Below are 19,838 nucleotides of genomic sequence, written 5' to 3'. Positions count from 1 at the left end.
TCCAGCTGATTGGGGTGGCCTGATTTATAGGGGACTGTTGCTGCTCTGTCATCCTCCCTGCAAGAGGAAGATGCTGCCAGCCCCTACTTTCTGTTCCTCCTTTGTGTATGCAAATGGTGTAGACATCCAACCAAACACCAAAAAACACATTGCACCTCCGCATTAAGATTATCCTTTTTAAAATCATGGAATAATTTGGGTTTGAAGGGACCTTTAAAAGCCATCTGCTCTAACCCTCTTGCAATGAGCAAGGACATCTTCAGGTTGTTCAAAGCCCCATCCAACCTGGCCTTGAATGTTTGCAGAGATGGGGCATCAACCACCTATCTGGGCAACCTGTTCTAATGTCTCAACACCCTCATCAAAAAAAAAAATTATCTCTACTTTTTAATTTCTAATTACAATGAGCTCTAGGTGGGTGTACAAATCTGGATGCCTCAAATCCAAGGCAGAGTCTTGGTATTTATTAAAAATACACAAACGAAATTGGGCATAGATAAAGAAAGTCTAATTGTTTAACAAACTGAAGATAGGGCTGCATATCTATATTTAATATTGAGAATACTTGCCCATACAAAATCTCCCCTACCCATTTTCTGTCAAAAGTCTTATGGAAATTAGATATTTGTATGCAAAATTCATCAAAAGATTTTCTTTCTACCTCCTCCGTTGAACCATAACATCTATGACCTTAACAAGGTTTTATATTTTACTTCCTTCTACATTTCTAGATGCCAATGTAAATACATACCATTACATTTAGAGAATTTTGACATGTTTTTCAGGTGTTGTGACAGCTATTTCTACAAATGCTTTAATGGAACAGTTGTGTTTAAAATACCAGCAAAGGCCATGGACTGAAACGCTGAGACTTGTTTATTTTTGCATGGTAAGAATCACAGGTTAGGTGAGAAGGATATGTGGTGTAAGAGCAGGTTGTCAAGGTAGTTAAAAAACTGCTTGACTTTAAAAAATAAACAAGCAAAACCAGCCAACAAAAAACTCAACCCAAAAACAAGCAAAAGAAAACCCCATCAAAACCTTGTTGCCTAGTATAGCCTGGCTCCTGATTTTTCTTACAACAAAGGATACAAAAATTTTCCCGACTAGTTTCAACATTTTAGGGGTTGCTTCTTGCATTATTTTAACTATTTAGGAGTTAGTGCTGATTGTCTAATACTTTAGGTTATTTTCCATTCGTTCTCCTTAACATATTTATAGTATGTAAAGACAATTTATTGCCCACAGGACTGGGAGAAAATGCTGGTTTTTAGAAACTGGTCTGAAACCTGCTATCTAGACTTTCTCCTGCTGTGATGTACCTTAAATCACTCCATGCTTCCTGCCCTTCCAGTAGCTAATTTAAGAATCATCTTTGTAAAAAGCAGATTAGCACAACTGATGTGAGCTTGATATAAAAAGTTCCATTTGTTTCCATCCTTCTTTTTATTAATGCTTAACTCAAGCCTTGCTCTGAAAACAATGTCCTGAATTTGAACATAGTGAAAACTCTTCAGCAGTGAATGTTCTCTGTGAGTTGAAGTGTGAATATGAGAATTTTTCAGACAAGAGCTTGAAGAGAAGCTGGGAGAGTTTGCTTGCTACTTAAGTGTCTATCTTCAGCTGAAATTTTCATTATACTCTAACCAAATACACCTGTGGTACTTACTGATCTATTTGCTCAGGCATATTCCTTCTAAAATAAAAACACAAACAAGTATTTTCTTAGTTTATGTCTAGCATCACAGTGAAATTAGCTAACACATCTTGTGATCAGCTCAAAAGAAAGCTGCTCCCTGCTCCAAAGGCATCCGGTATGTAATTACTGCACAATAATGTTTTCGCAAATCCATTCAGTGCTTCCTCTTTCGAGATGCCTACAATCATAGGTAAACCTCTGTCTGACAAAAACAAATAACCAGTGTTTTGTTGTACTGAGAATCTGTGCTGTGTCTCTTAGCTAGTGTTTTAAGGAGTCTTACTCTGTCTCTTGTTTTCACAAATGTGCTAGGATAACCCCCTGCGAAGGCCTGTTAGCCATGCTCCAGACAGTCCATTACTTTCTTGCATGGAGAAGATAGAGAGGACATTACATGGTAATGAGCTGTCAGATAACTCAAAATGTATTTTTAGCATTCTGTGGAATCTCCCCATCCTTTTCTGTTGCTGATGTTCTGCACAAAGGGGTCAAATGAATGTACAAACACAGAGGTGGATATGAGACAAGACTTGTGACTAACTTGTGACTCATTTTTGGGCTAAGCCTTCAGGTGATAGCTATTCTTAAAGACTGAGAATAATCTCTACCCAGTACAGCACTTATTAATCCTAGAGTAATAGTTGTTATTAATAACAAGTCATTCAAGAGACACTATTTTCTCATTACCTAAATCATACCCTTTAAAGCAAGATAAAACTGGTTCTGCTTCTCGATCACTGCAGACTGATTAAATTGCATTTCTGTTTTTTGCAGCTAAATCCATGTTTTCTGTGATGAATGCATTGGAATCTTTATCCAGACAAAAAGGGTAAGTTTGTTTATGAATAAATGCAAATGAGCAAGCATGGCCTCAAGTCCAGTGAGGAATACCATCTGGATGGCTTATCAACAATATTATTTTTAAAATTGGTGTTCTAATGAAGTGTATTACTTGGAACTGGGATAACTGCCTATTTTAATTAGCCCTTTGTGGAGGAGGTTGTTGGGTGAAGAGAGGACAGGAATGCCTGGGTCCCAAAGCTGCAGACTGAAGTTTTCAGCAGATCAACAGGATAATGCAAAGAGCAGAGCACAAATATATTGCCTGGTTGGGTAGTTTTCAGAAGCTGAGCCAAGGAGGAGTTATTTTTGAAGCATCCCTGGTGTCTCTTCCCACGATCAAGTGAAGTATCCTCATTTCCTCTCTTCATATGACAGAATTTGTAGATATACAAGCTTTTTTTTTTTTTTTCCCCTTTTTTTCCTCTCCTCAGACTTAATGTTCATGTTAGTCCCAGTGGGACTTCCTGCTACATAACATCAACGATGTTTTATTTAGAAGCTCAGCTGGGAAAGGATGGAAATGTGATGGATGTAAAGTTGGCTCACTTTGGAGAAGCTCCTATGGTAAAATTAATTTTCTGTCTCTTACCTCCTTGTATTCTCCCACCTGGCCTCCAGCTGCCATGTAAGAAAGGCTTTGGCTTCCTTTTGGTCTTGTCACACCCGCAAGCCTGTGCATGACACTAACTACTTCTTTAGGCATCTGAACCTCTCACCTAGACTTTCAACTCAGTTACAGATACTAAATACTCTACTGCTAAATAGTGTAGTAAAAGTCAGCTGTCATGCCCACCTTCCAAGAATTTTGTGGTATCCCACCTAAATATTTGTATTCTCATACTTCACTGTTACCAGTGTACAGTAAATAACAGGTGTTTTAAGTATTTTCCTACCAAGGAAACATACAATCTCAATGGATGTCTTGGAGCTATTCTGTTTTTCCTTCTGCTTCTTTAAGAGTATGTGTATTCCTACAAGGGTGGATGTTTGTCTTGCAAAATTTCCATTATTCACAAAATATTACCCTGAAGTTCACATACCATGTTCCTCAGTTGTTATGTGTTATAGACAGTCCTTCAGATCAAAGATATAACAACAAGCTGTTGGGGAGGGGCAGGGACTATAAAGTCTGGTTTTTATCAGTAAGTATCCAAATTATTACATTACTTTGAAGTTAATTTTGTTCCTTATTTTTAGTTGCAGCACAGGGCTGTTGATCAGTGAGTGCTGGACAATATCATTAGGACGGAAATACATATCCAGAGAATTCTAGCACTGTAACTGCCAATAAAAGAAAAATTGGGGTGGCTAAGATGCCTTTTTTTTTTTTTCTGGAAAGAGATTTACCAACAATCTATTTCTGTTAATTTTATCTTCTTTCACAGAGCCTTTGTTCTGCCAATTATTAGCGTAATGCTATGTTTTAACTATTGTACTGTTAGTCTGGTTTTTGCATGTTTGGGTTTTTTTTAGACTAACCATTCAGCTACTTAAAATTAATGGGGAACAAGCTTATCATTACCAATGAAATGCTTTTAAGAGATGCTTCACAAAGGATGGCAAGAATGATGAAACTCCTCTCTTATTCCTGTAGGTTTGTGACGACTTGGTGCAGCTTCTAAGGTAAACAGTCATGTGCAGGGTCTCTTGTTAAATGGAAAGGAATACCTGAGGCTAGAATGGTTTCAGCGTAAAAACTGAAGAGAAAAAATAAAAAGAGAATCAGGAACCAAAAATATGAATCCAGAAAACAACAGAACTGACACCTTTTTGGCTTCCATTTAACTGGGTAGTTGCTTCCAGTGCTCCATATTGGAAGTTGGTGATCATTAGTACCTGCTTCTGGTTTGTAAATTCAAGGCTAAAACTGTAGCAAATATAATTTTGAAAATATACTCCAGGCATTACTTATTTCTCAAGTCACTCCGCTGAAAACAGCTAAAATGCATCTGTTTCAATGGAGAAAAGATAAAGAGTACTCCCCAATACATTGGCTCTAGTTGCCAGCTGAACACAGCCTTTGAATACTGGCATTTGTGTTAATTGCAAGAATTATAGAACTTATAATTGAACCCATAGTTTTGGTAATGGACTGATGATGACAATTCAGAACTGGCAGATTGACAGATCCAAACTAGATATTACTTTTCCCTTTCTCCTTCCATCAAATACTAAGTAGTCTTCATATTGTCCTTATGCAAATGTTTTAAATTACATGTCCATCAGATTTCTGTGACAGCAATGAAAGCACAGTGATATCACATGGCCCAAGTTTGTTTGCAAATACATAGAAGGACATGTTACTCTAATTTTCTCAAATAGTAGTAGGGGACTATATATACATTTTTTATTATTATTACCATGTTTTGTTCTGTCTGAATAGTTGCTGTTCCAGGTCAGGCCACCACTTTAAACATCTATTTAGAAATTCTCTAGCCAATATGATCACGGTTCCAGGTTTTACTAATAATGAGTATATTTAAGAAATTGGATTCTTCTGTAAATAGCTTGGCAGAATAGTTGAAAAGGAAGGTAAAGAGACAAAGAATATCATTGACCTTGAGTGTTTCATCTCTCTTCTAAGTGGACCTATTATGCATTATCAGTTTTCCCAGCCCTCTCTTTCCTCAGAAATGAAGTTATATTAGCTTAGTGGGTATCAACACCTATGTCTTAAAGCTTTAACTTGCATTTTCCTAGATTTTTGACTTCCAGTGATACTAACTGCTGGAAGTTTGGCTCTGAGCGAATATCATTACCAGTGGTACTGTGGGTACTACTTGCCTGCCTTCCTGGTTTTGTTAGGATTTGTCATAAAGTACAAGTATCCCTTCTACACCTTTGGTTTAGTATTTTATTTGTTTGCAAGGCAGCTTGTTATATGTATAATGTTTCCTGTGAGTCTCAAAGTGACTATGAAATCATGATGAACCAGCCAGCTAATGCATGGGCTGGTGCTGTGTCTGTGCCTGTAGCATGTTTACCTGCCTGCCTCCCTCCCCACTAGTCCAGTTGGAAAGAGTCATGGAAGAGCTGAGTGATTTGTTTAGGTTCCTGTTTTGAAAGGATTTGTTCCAATGTGAAAGTCCAGGCTGGCTTTTTTTGTCTCTGGTGATGCACGTTGTAGCTGCACCTGCACAGGTCTTCTGGAGTACAGCTGTCGGCATGACTGCAGCACCAAAGAGTCTACTAAGACCTGTAAAACTCAGTAAAATTACTGAAGCAGATGAGTTAATACGTTAATGGTCTGAGCAGAGCTCCAGGCTATCACAGCTAGTCTGTGATATCTGTGGGAATTCTGGGTTTTGAGCAGTCTGAACCACTCCTTCATAAACCAAGCCACTTGGCCCATTCTTTTTTTGCTTGTTTTTATCAATTACATTGAGGGTGTCTCTCACAGGGTGCTGTGAAGTGCAGCATTAATACAATACTTGGTATTTTGATGAAGAAAACAATGTACACGTGTGGCATTAAGGGAATGACAGGCTTTATTGGAACATCAAGAAAAGTGTTTTGCAACTGATGAGCTGTCAAATTTATGTCTCATGTACATTTATTGCTTTTAGTAGTGTGTATTTCAGTGGCAGTTTCAGCTATAATCAGTGCTTCTTGCAACAGAAACAAGGATTCACATTTCCTCATATCTTCTAAGAAAATTGAAAAGCAGTACTGCTTCTTGCCAGATCTGATAAGGAGGAAGCACCTCTGAAATGACACTTTTTCTAGCAAGTTGCATATAAAAGAGTTATTTTCCATCTCATTTAGTAGTGTAATAGCAATTATTTCTTTTTGTTAGGATGAAGAACTATGATGCCTTTGGAAAGATTTTAGAAGACCTGTCAAATATGTATCAAATTCCAGGAAACAGGTTGCAGCTAGTTTTTACTTGAAAAACTTGTAAAATCTATAGCCTTGCATTTGTTTACTTACAAAAATAATAAATTGTCTTCTCTCTCTCCCAGTGAAATAAAAGCTAAGGGATATCTTGCTTTGAAGGCCCTTGAAAAAGACCTTTATTCAATGTCTCTTCTGGACAGGTAACTTAAAGTCTGTCTTTCTCCCTTTACCTCCACCTACACCCCTTCATTTCACTAAAGAACAAGTTAACTGATCTAATTATATAGAAGGATGTGGAATGCTAATGAGTTTTCTCCCACTAAAAAGCTCGAAGCCTTTCTGCAGTTTGGCAACCCCAGGTATGCCAAACAAGATCTACTGAACTCCTGTGCTTTACCTAAGACTTTCTGGGAAACTGCTTGGTTGCAGAGCTTGGGGGTGTGAATGTGACCACCCACTTGGAGAAAACAGTGAATCTGAAAGTCAGCAGTCATGTTTAGATTGCCCTGTGGAAGAAGTAAAATATACCTTTTGGGGTTCTGCTGTTTGGGTTTCTCAATTTGTGCTCAGATTTTAGATCAGGAGTAGTGGATGCTAGCTGTCCTCCTTCCTTTTCTCATTTCTCCTTTCAAAGAGTAGAATTACAGTGGATGGGAAACAGATTTTTCTAAAGCCTTGTAATTGTACAAGGCTTTTCATTCTTTTCAGAAAATCAGAATTGAGGGCAATGTTTTCCTTCTGGATTTTTGAAGTATCTTTTCTGATATTGTGCCTATTAAGTACTCTTGGCAGGTATGGTCTTCTTGAAACACACTCTTGGTTTATTTTTGCACAGTATTCCCTTAGGAAGCATAATAACTCTGTGAACTAATATACTGTATTCTTTCTGGTCACTGATCTCAGTAAGTATTATTTATGAGTTAAACTGATTGATTGTCCCATCTGCAACGCGGTGTTTTAGTACACAGCTATGTAAATGTATGGCTGTATGTATTCAGCTATATGAACACATTTGTGGTTAGAGACTGGTTCTGTTTTAGATTATCTAGGTTATTTCCTCATTCTTTGCCAACCAATTACCACTCTAACACTTTTGACCCCCTTCACTTCTGGTAAATAGCACATCAAAGTGCAACTTGAAACAGCTTAGATACAGGGTTGAAACTGGAAGTCCAAGATCTAGAAGTAATGTATGAGTGGAATGATGGTGTTTGGAAGATGTCATAACAAGTGGAGACACAATCTACTTGCAAGAAAGCATCATCTCCCTTTGATTAAGAATACAAATTATGATTTACATTAGCCTAGCTAGCACTGCAACTCAGGAAACACTAATCAAGATGTGTTTTGAACTAGAACACAAGATGTAAACAGAGTTACTGAAATACTTCATGGCAAAGTAGGACACCTGGTGCCAAGAACTGGAGGTGATTTTTTTCTTTTTCTCCCTCTTTTCCCCTTTCCAAATTCCAAGGATTGTAATTTAAAAACCCTACCGAGTTGATCTTTGTTTACAGGAAAGATCCACTATTATAAATAAAACCTGCTGTAGGGACTTACTGTGCCTGTATTCTCAGATAATGTACAGACACACAGAAGGAGAAAATACAGAGAGGCCAGGTGGTTTATCAGCTGCTGCAACATTGACTTTGCAGCAGCCTAAAAGCAAAGCCAGCAATATTCTGAGGTTGGGTGAGAAACTACAGTTTGGGAGTAACCATGAGATGACAGCAGCAGTCACTGAGAGAATGCTCTGGTTGCCTAGAAGGCAAATACAGCCAGTTGATGAGTTTTTTGGCTCATCTGCACTGTCAGAAGTGAGCTTTAACCATAAATCTGTTATAGTTCAGAAAAGTACTTCTAATACACGCTTCCACTATCCTGTTGTACAGCTTGTGTCCCTTATGCCAGTAGTGCAACTTTCCCTTTTATTTTTGAATAGTCATTGAAAGCTAGAAGTTCAGCTAGTATTTCTTTGGCTGAACAACAGGCTATTTATTGTGCAAGAGAAATTAATTTAATCAGATTTCAAAGACATCTGATGATTTATACACAGAGGGTTTAGCTCTTACACGCTAAGAAAATCCTGTGATTTGAACATAAATTGTAATTAGAAATGTACTCTTATGAGGAATCCCCTCTGCCCATCTACACTGTTGGTTTTTTTCACCATTGTTTCAAGGTACTTAACATATTTCCTCTGACCTTTGTAGTAAACATTATTTTTCTTTTTCCATTCCTCAGGAACTCCTATGAACATTGAATTTTACATTTCTCCCTATCAAATTTTGGAAGCAGAACTAAATCCTGGTAAAGCTAGAAAAGCAGAAATAACTATTGTGATAAGCTTTTCAGTGCTGCCTATTTCATTAAGCAATTAATGAAACTAAGAAATATAAAATTCTAGTTTAGTAGAACTATTTATGAGATGCACTTTAGCACAATTTTAGTGTCTATCAGGAAACTCCTTTCCATTTCTTGGATATTGACTAAAATTGTAGTGATATCAAACAAAAAACTGCCTAATTCAGCATGAAAAATGACTGGTGATGGTTTTGATCTGTTTCATGGCATGTCTCAAAAGAAGCTATTGCTGCTATTATCTTTGGGAAACTTTGGCCTTTTGGGTGTGATCTGTGCAGACTTCTCTCTGCCTGCACCACTGTGCCTGTCAGTCGGACCTGACCTTCAGAGACCTTGCATGTTTTGCATGCATAGGATTAATCTACACTGAATGCAATTCTCTTACTCCCTCAGGTTCCCAGGTTTGTGGAACAAAAACAGTTGTAACTGTTGAAGGCAGTGATATGCTCCACAAACTTCCTCTTTCTCCACTGATTGTAGATCCTCAATCTGGAGAGGACAGGTGAGGCTCTGGACTCTTCTCGATACAGAAATGGATTTACAGATTTACAAGTCATCGGCACTAACTTCAGCGTAACTTAGATTTAGCCTCTGCTAAAACAGGAAGCTCTGTTTTATTGATGGCATTATGCTCCGTAGCTAAACCCTCTATAATCTGTGGCTTTTACAGTTTTCCCAAATGGACTCTAAAGGTATTGTGTTCATATTTAACTGTGTCAGTTGCATTGAACTGTGGATTTATTCATAGATTTGAAGCCAGAGCTAGCCACTGCAACAATATTGCTTAACTTCCTAGTATTCAACAACCAACTCCTTCATAGTTTCAGAGCAAAGAAAGCATATATTGAAAGATACTACACCTAAAATACACGAAATAGTTTGTTGTCCCACTGTGTGTATCATTACCTCAACTCTCTCAATCTCAGTGCTGGCTGGAGGGAATGTCTGAAGTAACTTTCCAAAACAAAACACTTTGGAATGATAGCAAACTTCAATCAGTTTTGGGTGTCTCACTTTTCCTTTCTGCCAGTTTTCAAAATAAGCATGTTTTAATATGTTAAAGTTGCATTTATAAATCAAAACTTTAGTCAAGTCAGAAGTCTGGAATATAATAAACTGCTAGGGACCTGATAGTGGCCTTACACTAAGAGTTCTTGCTATGGCAATTTCTGTAAAAAACTTTCATTATGATAATTTTTTTTCTCAGCAACCCTGCTTTTTTGCAACTGACTGATGAACTCACCATGGATTTGCCAGCTCTTTTTGTGCTGAAGTTTCATCAGCCTGTTCCTATGTCCTCATCCAGTATTGAAGATATACAGAGGCTCACAGGCATGTTATAATTGTTTTTTAAGGCTAAGTACTTCTGTGCGTTGCATATTTGCTTTTTATTTCCTAGCGTTAATGTTGCAAGTGGAAAAAGTTGTTTCTGGGGCAGAACATATTCTGTGTTATCAGCTGAAGTGTAACATATTAGCAACCAATGCAAACTGCAAAAGTTCTAAGAAAGATATGCCAATTACGGACAAAGCTGTTAAAACACTCTACCTCAAATTCCCAATAGCAAAAAAAGGGGAATAAGAAAAGAGGTCAATGGTTTTGTCTTCTCAAAACATTACTTTTGTTTTTAATATTAGCTTTCTTAACCTACAGTCATAACCTAATTGATAATAAAAAAAAATCACCTGGTTTCAGGAATTCAGATTTCTGGCTTGAAACTAGCTCCGCTGTATGAGCTAATTGTTCAGTCTGCTCTAAAAGAAAAACGCAGTGAAGGCTTGTCTACAAATGAATCTTGTTTCTTTGTGGTGAGTATAGTGGGCATTTGACACACATTATGCTGTTGTGCAAGATACATATATTGAATTATATTTCCCCATAAACAAGCCATGTAGACTTACCAGAACCCAACAGTATTTAAGTGCTCTTTAGGAAATAGTTCAAGTAATTACAAAACAATATTAGATCCTTTCAAGTAAGTGAGTTTCTCATCCTTGTTAATGAAACACTGTGTGCTTGGCTCCTGAAGTCACACTAATTTGTCTGTATGTAACCTAAATACTTATTCTTCTAAAAATTGGTCAGAACTTTAATGCCTTAAAAAGAAGGAAACTTATTGACTGGTGTGAGGAACAAGTCCCAAGAAGGTACTTACCTAGATTTTTTTAAGGTCTTTATCATGCTGTATGTCACACTGTTTTAAAAAATGAGATTTCTTAATTAGATAGCACTGAGAATACTGATTTCTTTTAAAGGGACTAGCAGGAAAAGTATAAAGTGTTAAAACAGCGATGTCACTTGCTATCTAGAGACAAGGTTGTTTAACTGAAGGAGACTTCTGTTTTAATAACTGCATTATTAAAAATAGTTAATTAGGCTGCATTTGATGTAAAATTTTAGAATACAAAATGGTAGCTAAGATGCCTTCTGCCAGACTTATGTACAGGGCAACTATAAGACAAGCCTTAAAGATCTACTTTTTTTTTGCTAGGTAACATTAATTTTGCACATCATGGCAACAAAACAAGAGGGTACTTTTTTTCTATTCTGCTAACAGTGTTAGCAGAGCCCATTGCCTACTTAATTCTTGGACTTTGAGGTGGTAGTACAGAAGGTAGTAGTAAGTTTACACTGTGCTAAAGTAATGTTTGGCAAAGCTCTTATCTATAAAACTGGTAAGATGGAATTAATCTTTCACTTCTATTAAATACACATGAAAGGCTCTGTAACTTTTCAGAAATTCCCTAAAATATTAGTACTTGCTGGGAGATTGTTTTACTTCTGAGTTTAAATATTTTATTTCTAGAATAAATCACGAAATTGCGCTCTAACCTTGAAATAAATGTAGGGGAAATCCTTTTGCTCCACAAACACACAAGGAAAAACTCTTTTATTCTGCTCTTCAGCTTTTTTTAGTGTAAACCCTGCTAATTAACAGCCCTGCCCTGTTCTTAAGGTGACAGGTCCCATTTGGCATCCTGAAGTACATAACACAATACTGCACTTCTAACTTTGTCACAGAATAACTGTCAATGTGGACAGGTGACAAATTTTTCTTACTATCACTTCCTCCTTTACAAATGAATCATCAGGAGATACTCCAGTCAAACCTGCTGCTCCAAAGAAAGTAGTAGTGATGGAGGGCGGAACAATATATGAATGTCCGAAGAGATTTCAGGCAAAACTGCTATCCTTTTTATGCAATTGTCAAGCAGCGCTACTATATTATTGTGAGAGTAAATCTTGGTTGATAGAACACATTCTATCACATTTCTATTTCTATTGTTGTAGAATATAACAGTGTTTATTATTATTGTTTAGTATTTATTATTATTGTTATTCCAACTGTTATAGAATATTTTCTATGTTCTCTAACATTTCTATAGACTACAGGGCTCTCAAAAATAATTGGAAGGATTGATGGTACTTGAACTCCTGACCACTTGGCTCTAGGTACATTCACCTAATTTGAATGCGTTTGAGAGGGAGACTGGATCTCATTTAGCTTCCTTATCTAAGCATTCTACTTTTACTGAAGTGCAGAGACATGATGGACATGTTAGAAATGTGTATTTCAAAATTATTCTTGTTGTCAGATTTTGCAGTTGCCTGTTAACATCAAACTTTCCTGTTTTCAGTGCTTGAAATATCACCATATTTGTTGCTTAGTCTCTTCCAGATTGCCCAAAGCACTGTTACTTCATAAACAAAGACTCAGAAAAATCAGATTTAGCAGGAGCCTTGGTCAGTAAAATCCCATTTAGCCATCCAAAGTGTGTGCCTGGTGTAATAGAGATTCTTCGACATCAAGTGGCATATAACACTCTTATTAGCAGCTGTGTCTCTGACAAGCATATAAATGAAGGTAAATTGTGTGGTTGGAATTGATGGCAGAGAATTAGAGAGCAACTAGCTTCTAAACTGGGTGTTAACAGATATTACTGCTCCCTTGCCAAAACTGTCATTACTTGTGAAGTGTGGTAAATGATAAAAAAATTCTTAACACTGTATTGAATTTTTTTTTTTACTATCTCCTAGGCCTGACACTTCTATATGCATAAACTAAGTTGTCAAAGTAATGAATAATTAGATTCTACTGCATCAGTATTTTTTAAATTCTGACATATGTTTCAGCCAAAAAGAGTCCAGATTCAATAGGTGGATATCACTAAACAGTAATTTTATTTCTAGATGATTCAGAACTGCTTTACTTTGAAGTGGTACCACACAGGAACACCAGCTTTTGTGTCTTTTTCCTTCATCCTGTGGAAGAGAATTTAGCCTGTGGTATGTGTGGAATAATTGATACTGTCATCTTTACTCAGCTGGCAAGGGTCTTGGTTCTGTCTAGGCTCTTGCATTATGCTTCTCAGTAACAAATAAATTCTAAGGGCCACTCTCAGTGGTGTGCAGGCAATGAAAACCACAAAGTATCATCTGTGTGTAAACTGCTTACAGGTATTCTGTACTCAGAATAAAACAGAAAGTAAATGAAAATATTCAAATCCTGTTTTGTCTTGACCTGCATTTAATGAATAAATGGTAACTTCTATTTGTGATTTAAGTGTATTAAGAAAAAGCAAGTCACACAAATGCACTGCTTGCAAACCCCAGCCCACTGACTTCAGTCTTACATCTCTTCAAGTGTCAAAATGAAAGGATGATTTTCAGTGTTCGTAAGTATTTCAAAACAAGCATTTTTTGTTCTGTTCCTTCTTAGTGATAATTGATGTTATAACCTCCAGAGAAGTCCACTGTCACGTTCAGTTAAATCCTCAAGATCCAGCTCTAAATTGCAGTGATGATTTCATAGCAAGAGCTGTGAAGCGGTAAGTAGTTTTATTTTATTTCATAACAGTTGGAATGAACATCAGATGTCCATTTAATGGAAATATGTTTGTTCATAATGCCATACACTCAGCAAATGGAAAACTTCACTCTAGGAAAAAGTTGTAATACAGCAGTGGGAATAAGTTATTTCAGTGTCTTAAGTATCTCTTTCAAAAATTTTAAACATTAATAGTGATTAAGTGTTTCTGGTAGAAAGCACATGGGAGCAGGGAAAGACTTTTGAATGAAGAGTTTTATCTTTTATGCTTTTCTCTTTTGTAAATATGCTTTTCTGAAGACACGAGCTGATGACAGTCTCATGACTAGTATAACTTAGAATAGCATGGAAAGGTCTTTGTACACATCTACCTAAGAGCAATCAGTGCTTCTTTTCAGAACAAAGTGCCATAAGTATGCATACTACTGTTACCTGTTTGATAACAAGATGATCAATGTAGGCTGGATTTTGAACCCAACTTTAAACTGGGTAGTATTTAATTGGAACCATGTTAAGAGTGGGGAAAAAACCTCCTTCAGTGTAGATAGTGTTTTAGAAAAGATATGCTCTCTACCTGTCTTACAGAAAACATGAAAGTTACAAAACTCAGCAAGAATGAATATATTTCAACATTATTAGTTTAGGTTTTCATCAGAAGCACCCTTATGACTTTTTTTCTGACCAAACCCTCCCCTCTTTCAAAACTTCTTTGCACCACTAAGTTCAAAGATCCAGCACTGTATTTGTTTCTGGTGCAGCACGCAGTTTATATTGCGGTTACAATATAACACGTGGTTTTATGAGGCAAAAAGATGCAAAGAGGTAGAGCTGTTTTTCATTCTGGTGTCAGCCACAGTTTAAAAAACAGAAGTACTTTAATGAATGAATGCAGTCTGCAGTAGTGACTAATGTGTCATTTCCTTCTTCAGCTGCATGTCAGTCCCAGTTGTCATGAGAGCTATTTTCAGGAATGCTGCCAAGGTGAAAGCTGATAGTGAAACACAAGACATGGATGTAGACACAAAACAACCACATGAACCACCATCTGAGCAAATTACAGATTCTAATAGTCTCAAAGAAAGCCCTTCTGTGGCTGGTCAGCATGATTTGGTAGTGACAGATAAGCCAAGTATTACAGAAAGCACAGAAGAAAATCTCTCCACAGCCAAACTGGAAACTCTGGATGATAGCATGGAAAAAAGTAACCTCTCACCCAGAACAGAAACTCTCTGCAGAGCGGAGGAAAATTAATTCTGTAGCTAATGTAGAAGCTGTTATGTTAGACAAATAAAATCTATTGGTTGATAAGCAAAAAGAAAGTCTACTTAGTAATTTGTGAAAGGTGTTTCCTCTTTGCACAATATTAAATATGTAGAAGTAATACCCTTAATTTGCATTTTTAAACATTCAAATTTGGAAATCTAACACTGCTCTAGTAACCTTTATTCCACCACAATATGGAAGAAATCTGTTTATTATACATGATGCAGTCTTTAACACATGCATGCACTGGTAGAAAAGGAATGTTTATCCACATCAACATTATGCTAAATAAATGGAGAAAAAGATATTTGAATAATTTTGTACAGGCACAATTAATGCAGACAGCCCTATTTGTCCACTGTTTCAGAAACAGGTCCAATAACTTAACTGCAGTTTTCTTTACCCCTAAAGCAAGAGAGCTACTGAACAGCAACTAGACTTACACTCTACCACCTCTGTGGCAGGATAACAGTATCTTTAGCAAGAAAGCTGTAAACTCAGGTTCTGAAAATCAAGTAATTTTTGCCTTAGTTTTTTTTCTGGCCTCAAAGTATTGAAAGTGTTTTGTGGGTGTGTGGTTTGTTTTTTTTTTTTCAAGTATAGTCAAGTCAACTGTTCAAAATTTTAGTTTGTCTCTGTCTAGACTTGCTTTGCCTCAGATATGAAGGAGGGTTAAAAGCAACTTAAAACAAGCAAACTCTTAACTTACTATAAAACAGTTTAATTAGTGTAAAATAGAGGCATTCACCAAGAAAAAACCTCCCGAACAGAGCAGTTTACAACTACAGTTAAAGCAAGCAACAAGAAAATGAATCAAATATAGAATTCTGGCAGAATACAGAATACAAAGTGGTCAGAAATATGCATGTGTGGCTGACGTGTTTCTAAGAGGTAGTGAATAAGCCTGGCTTCCTTGAAGAGTTTGCGAAAAACATTATGGGAATGTGGGAAAGAGTTCAGGCTTGAGGGATTGGCAAAATAAATACAAAAATAACACAAGGATGTTCATTAGACTGGAAGCATGTTTCGTGTGGTCTGACAGGGTAAAAGTAGATGGTGGAAGTGTCAGTAATTCTGAATTTGAGAAAAATGGTGTATTTTCAGCAAAAATGAAATAAATAGAACTGTACAAGAAGGAAAAATAGTTCTTAATTGTGAAAATGCATTGTGTAGTGGTTACAAAAGATAAGAGGAAGAATTTGACAAAATTTTATATTTTATATAGTGACTAAAGAGTCACAGCACTCCAGGAATCAGCAGCAAATCCTATTCTATTCTGCATACATTTAGCATATCATCAACAGCAGCTTATTCCGCAAGAGCAGCTTGTCCATAGCACTAGGCATTTATTCTTTAGATAGCAGAGGGAACCAATTTAGAGGGGCTATTTAATGGACTTGCTTTATTTCCAAATAGCTGCCAAGAGAAAGCAATGGTGAAATGAGAGCTTCTGATACAGAACAGAAACATGTTTAGTAACGCTTCGGAGAGCTTTAAAAGTCAATGTTGCCCACGGAGAGCTTTCTGTCAATGTTACCTTTAAGATTAAAAGTGAGGGGGTTGCCAGGAGCCAAAAGCATAGTAAAGATTTACAATAATTACTTGTACTGGAAAATTACTTGTACTGAAAAGATCAGATTTTCCTAAAGCAAAGTGATGCATCAGCCTGTACATGGTCCACAAAGTGAGAATCAAAACCAGTTGAGATAATTTTAAGTACCATGAGACAGAAAAACTAATGTTCCAGTTGCTGGACATGATGGAGTATATCCAATGGTAAGTCCAGTTGCTCTAGAAGCCAAACAGTCTGCTTTTTAACCCAATCAAGCATTGACCTTTCAGGATCTGTGCAGAGGTTTGCCTTGCTGCACTCAGACTGCAAGGAACCAGCCTCACCATTATTTCTACAAATGTTTTCACCAGAGCTGCCACCATCCTCTTGTTCTCCATCTGTAACTTCCTTGTACTCTGTCCCAGCTGAAGGTGTGTGATTAAGGTCCATGTCCTCAACAGAGTCTAAAACATGTCTGAGATGTGGCTGTTCTTCAACAGAATTCAGATACTTAAACACATCTTCTTCATGCTTTCCAACCACGTCAAGAAGATTATTTATCTTATTTAAAGCAGAATCATGTCCATTAAAATGACACCAGGATAAGAGAGCACTGAAAAGTGAACAAAACCAAAAGTGATTATATGTATCTACACAGACCTCCAGTTGGCGAAGACAGATAACAATGTGCCAAGATATCAATGCTATGATATCAATGCTATACAAGTGTATATTTCATTCACATTTTATGGATAATTCAAGCAGTAGAAGTAAATATTAAGCTTAAAGATGTAGATTCAGTTAATTCTGGAAGAGCAACTGAAGGAGGTTTTTCAGTAATGATCACTCTACACCCAGGTAGGCAGTTTTACAATGCACTTTTTTTTTTTTTTTTAAATTAAAACAAACAAAAAGCTGCATGCATATTCCCTTCATACACACACTCCACACGCACTTGACCTTAAGGAGTTTGTAACCTACTTCAGGGTTCCTTTGAACTGGCCACATGTAATCATCAGCTCGGCACCGTGTCTGTAACCTTGATTAAAGCCCTTCTGGAGTGCAAGTTCTTTCCCAGCCTCAACTCCATCCCTATAGCCTTCCTATAATAAGAGCAGTGAAACAGGTTGTTCACAAGATGACAAATTGTACCTATGACAAATGCATAGCAATAAGAAAAGTTTAAACAAGTATTCAGTCTCTTAAATTACAGCTTCTAGATTTGAACATCCCTCAGAGCTACACACCCATTGCCAAATCAAAACATGCTTTTTGCAGTGCCTTGTGATTTACTGACCTTTTCCAAAAGGATCCCCAGAAGATCAAAAAATAGGGAAAGTATTCTTAGAAAGATCAAAAAAATAAGACAAATCTGCAAGAAAGCATGCTTGCTTTTATGATGATCAAGTTCTTTATGAAAAATTCATTTAAGAATACCACACCTAGACTTCTTTTTCTGTCTAAAAAATACAGGCTGCCAAGCCTCGCCTTTAGCAGAGTACTCTCCTGTCTGTAATCCATCTACCTGTTCTTCCAAAACTAATTGTTGAGCATTGCTTTTATTTGCTAGATCTCACTCAATTCAATAGTTATACCAGAAAAAAAGATGGTGATGGACTGAGTCACATATAAGTACACATAAAATCGTGACTGCTTTCTGTAAGAAACAGTTAATGACTGAAATGAAAATTAATTTCTTTTTTTTCTAATCACATTAAGATATAGCACAGAATAATTCTTAATTTTTTTCACACCAAATTGTAAGTTGTAAGAGTGAAAACTCCTATTTGCTCATGAGAAAACTGGTAGCCTTGCAAGAAAAACACAAGTCAAGAACACAAATACTTGTGTTTTGTTGTTTTGCCCAACATACAGCCCTAACTTCCACAATACTTCATGATTTTGCAGTTTCTCGCAACTCACAAACAACAGAGGGATTTGTGTAAGAATACTAAACAGCCCCTTAAGAAAGCCAGTCTTTTCAAGGGACTCATATGCAGGAAACTTCCTTGGACAGTAATACACCAGCTCTGTTGTAATACCCTTACTCGTGAACAGCCTACACAACAGCTTCTTTCCGTGTTTTTCAGCCAAATGCTGCTCACCTGTGAGTGAGTGGATGAGCCCTACTGGCCCCACTCTGAATCACAATGTATCTGTTGAATTAACCTGTTTATGTACTTGTTTTGTTCCCTGTAGAACTCCAGGGAGCCAAGGGCTGTGGGAAAGCAACTTTCATAAAATACATTTTTCATTAGAAGAATGAATCAACCCAAGAACTACACAGACCACAATGCCCAATTGTGGTTGCACGTGGAGTCTCACATCTTACAATCTGACTGATGAATATCTCTAGTTAAACCCCCAAATTAGCACTGTTCAGCTGTGTTGGCCCTACATTTACTAGGGGTATACCTAGACATACAAAGCAAACAGCTTGCATCACAATTCAGCACTGCCTTTTACAAATGCATATGCTTGTGCACAGGGATCCAGCATCTTTTGGTAAAACAGTACTTTGCTGTGATGACTTCTAAGAAGAGTTTCTGTAAATTCCTGCTACATTTTCCTGATGTTTAGAAGAAACTAAGCCACAATAACTTTTAAGCAGCCACTCTTACTTTTCCCTTTAAGTCATCCATATGTATATTGAGGTATGTACCAGTAAATCTAAAATGGCTAAAAGACCATGAAATCATTTTTATAGAAATACCTTCAATCTTTTTTTCATGGTGCTGTTCCATTCCTTCTGTAGTAGATACATCTCATCTGCATCTTCATCAAATATATCCTCACTGGATCGGCTGACTGCAGCTTGCACCCAGGACATGACAGCAGTGACCTATGACCTCTGTTTATGTGGTTAAAAAAACACTGAAAAATTCCCAGAAGTCCCTCTGATGAAGCGTCAGATTAGAAGTATAGGCAAAAAATGTGAGTTCTGACGAGAAGCCAGGTATGGAGCTGATTGTTCAACCTGCACGTGGAAACTCGGTGCTGTTTGCCACTGGGGTGCACCTGTCAAGAAGAAAAGACACATCATCACTCATGAAGCAACTTCTGAGATTTATGAGAGCAACTTAAGAGAGTTTCTTCCCATCTTATGGAAGTGACACACGTATGCACTTACGGCACACGTATATGGCAAGTTAACATTCCTAAATGCTGCTGGCCCACGGACAGCTGGATGCCAAGAGCAGCTGATGAACAGCCCCTTCAGCCTCCCTGTGGTGCCCTAAGTTACACACACAGGTATGCACACAGGTTATATGTATATACACATTTCTCTGTGTGCAGTGTACCTACACTACCACCTATGCATAGGTGATCACCTACAGACTCAGTAACTGGAAAGGACTCTCACCTTTGATTTTCAGTTTTCTGGTTATGCCAAATACTTAACAATCTTGTAAATCTTGAAAAGTCCTTTATATTTTAAATAATTAGCAAGT

General features: G+C 37.1%; 2 protein-coding genes across 11 annotated transcripts in view; one reads left to right on the top strand and one right to left on the bottom strand.

Annotated features, from left to right (window-relative positions):
- Window positions 1-19,102, top strand: part of LOC126634704 (mediator of RNA polymerase II transcription subunit 1-like) — a 30,475-nt gene extending 11,373 nt beyond the window's left edge. Inside the window, exons 2-17 of one of the 10 annotated variants that reach the window (XM_050305363.1) lie at window positions 786-889; window positions 2,012-2,096; window positions 2,474-2,528; window positions 2,974-3,106; window positions 4,137-4,165; window positions 6,339-6,410; window positions 6,505-6,579; window positions 7,736-7,806; window positions 8,624-8,689; window positions 9,137-9,245; window positions 9,951-10,075; window positions 10,439-10,551; window positions 12,413-12,608; window positions 12,935-13,030; window positions 13,464-13,572; window positions 18,586-19,102. In XM_050305363.1, the coding sequence (XP_050161320.1) occupies window positions 786-889; window positions 2,012-2,096; window positions 2,474-2,528; window positions 2,974-3,106; window positions 4,137-4,165; window positions 6,339-6,410; window positions 6,505-6,579; window positions 7,736-7,806; window positions 8,624-8,689; window positions 9,137-9,245; window positions 9,951-10,075; window positions 10,439-10,551; window positions 12,413-12,608; window positions 12,935-13,030; window positions 13,464-13,572; window positions 18,586-18,652 (1,505 nt within the window). In that variant the 3' untranslated portion in view covers window positions 18,653-19,102. Of the gene's footprint in view, window positions 1-785; window positions 890-2,011; window positions 2,097-2,473; window positions 2,529-2,973; window positions 3,107-4,136; window positions 4,166-6,338; window positions 6,411-6,504; window positions 6,580-7,735; window positions 7,807-8,623; window positions 8,690-9,136; window positions 9,246-9,950; window positions 10,076-10,438; window positions 10,552-12,412; window positions 12,609-12,934; window positions 13,031-13,463; window positions 13,573-14,500; window positions 14,891-18,585 lie in introns of those variants that run through there. The other 9 variants (XM_050305312.1, XM_050305327.1, XM_050305319.1 and 6 more) reach the window with 9 other exon arrangements.
- On the bottom strand, window positions 15,008-19,242 carry YAE1 (YAE1 maturation factor of ABCE1). Its single transcript, XM_050305397.1, has 3 exons — window positions 19,100-19,242; window positions 17,368-17,489; window positions 15,008-16,999 (listed from the first exon to the last, which is right to left on the bottom strand). Exons 1-3 carry the CDS (start codon window positions 19,214-19,216, stop codon window positions 16,570-16,572), a joined length of 669 nt encoding a protein of 222 aa, XP_050161354.1. The 5' UTR covers window positions 19,217-19,242; the 3' UTR covers window positions 15,008-16,569.
- Between the last annotated feature and the right edge of the window lie 596 nt (window positions 19,243-19,838).

Source organism: Myiozetetes cayanensis, unplaced genomic scaffold (assembly GCF_022539395.1).
Source record: "Myiozetetes cayanensis isolate MyiCay16 unplaced genomic scaffold, myiCay2020 scf1, whole genome shotgun sequence".
NCBI lineage: Eukaryota > Metazoa > Chordata > Aves > Passeriformes > Tyrannidae > Myiozetetes > Myiozetetes cayanensis.
The sequence above is the reverse complement of the archived record's forward strand: the minus strand, read 5'-3'. Positions and strand labels throughout refer to the sequence as shown.

Excerpts from the sequence above, each read along its gene's own strand:
- YAE1 (XM_050305397.1), bottom strand. The coding sequence starts at position 19,216 with ATGTCCTGGGTGCAAGCTGCAGTCAGCCGATCCAGTGAGGATATATTT. Across the intron at positions 17,490-19,099 it reads CCATGAAAAAAAGATTGAAG|GAAGGCTATAGGGATGGAGT; the intron begins GTATTTCTATAA and ends CTCTTATTATAG. Across the intron at positions 17,000-17,367 it reads CAGTTCAAAGGAACCCTGAA|TGCTCTCTTATCCTGGTGTC; the intron begins GTAGGTTACAAA and ends TTCACTTTTCAG.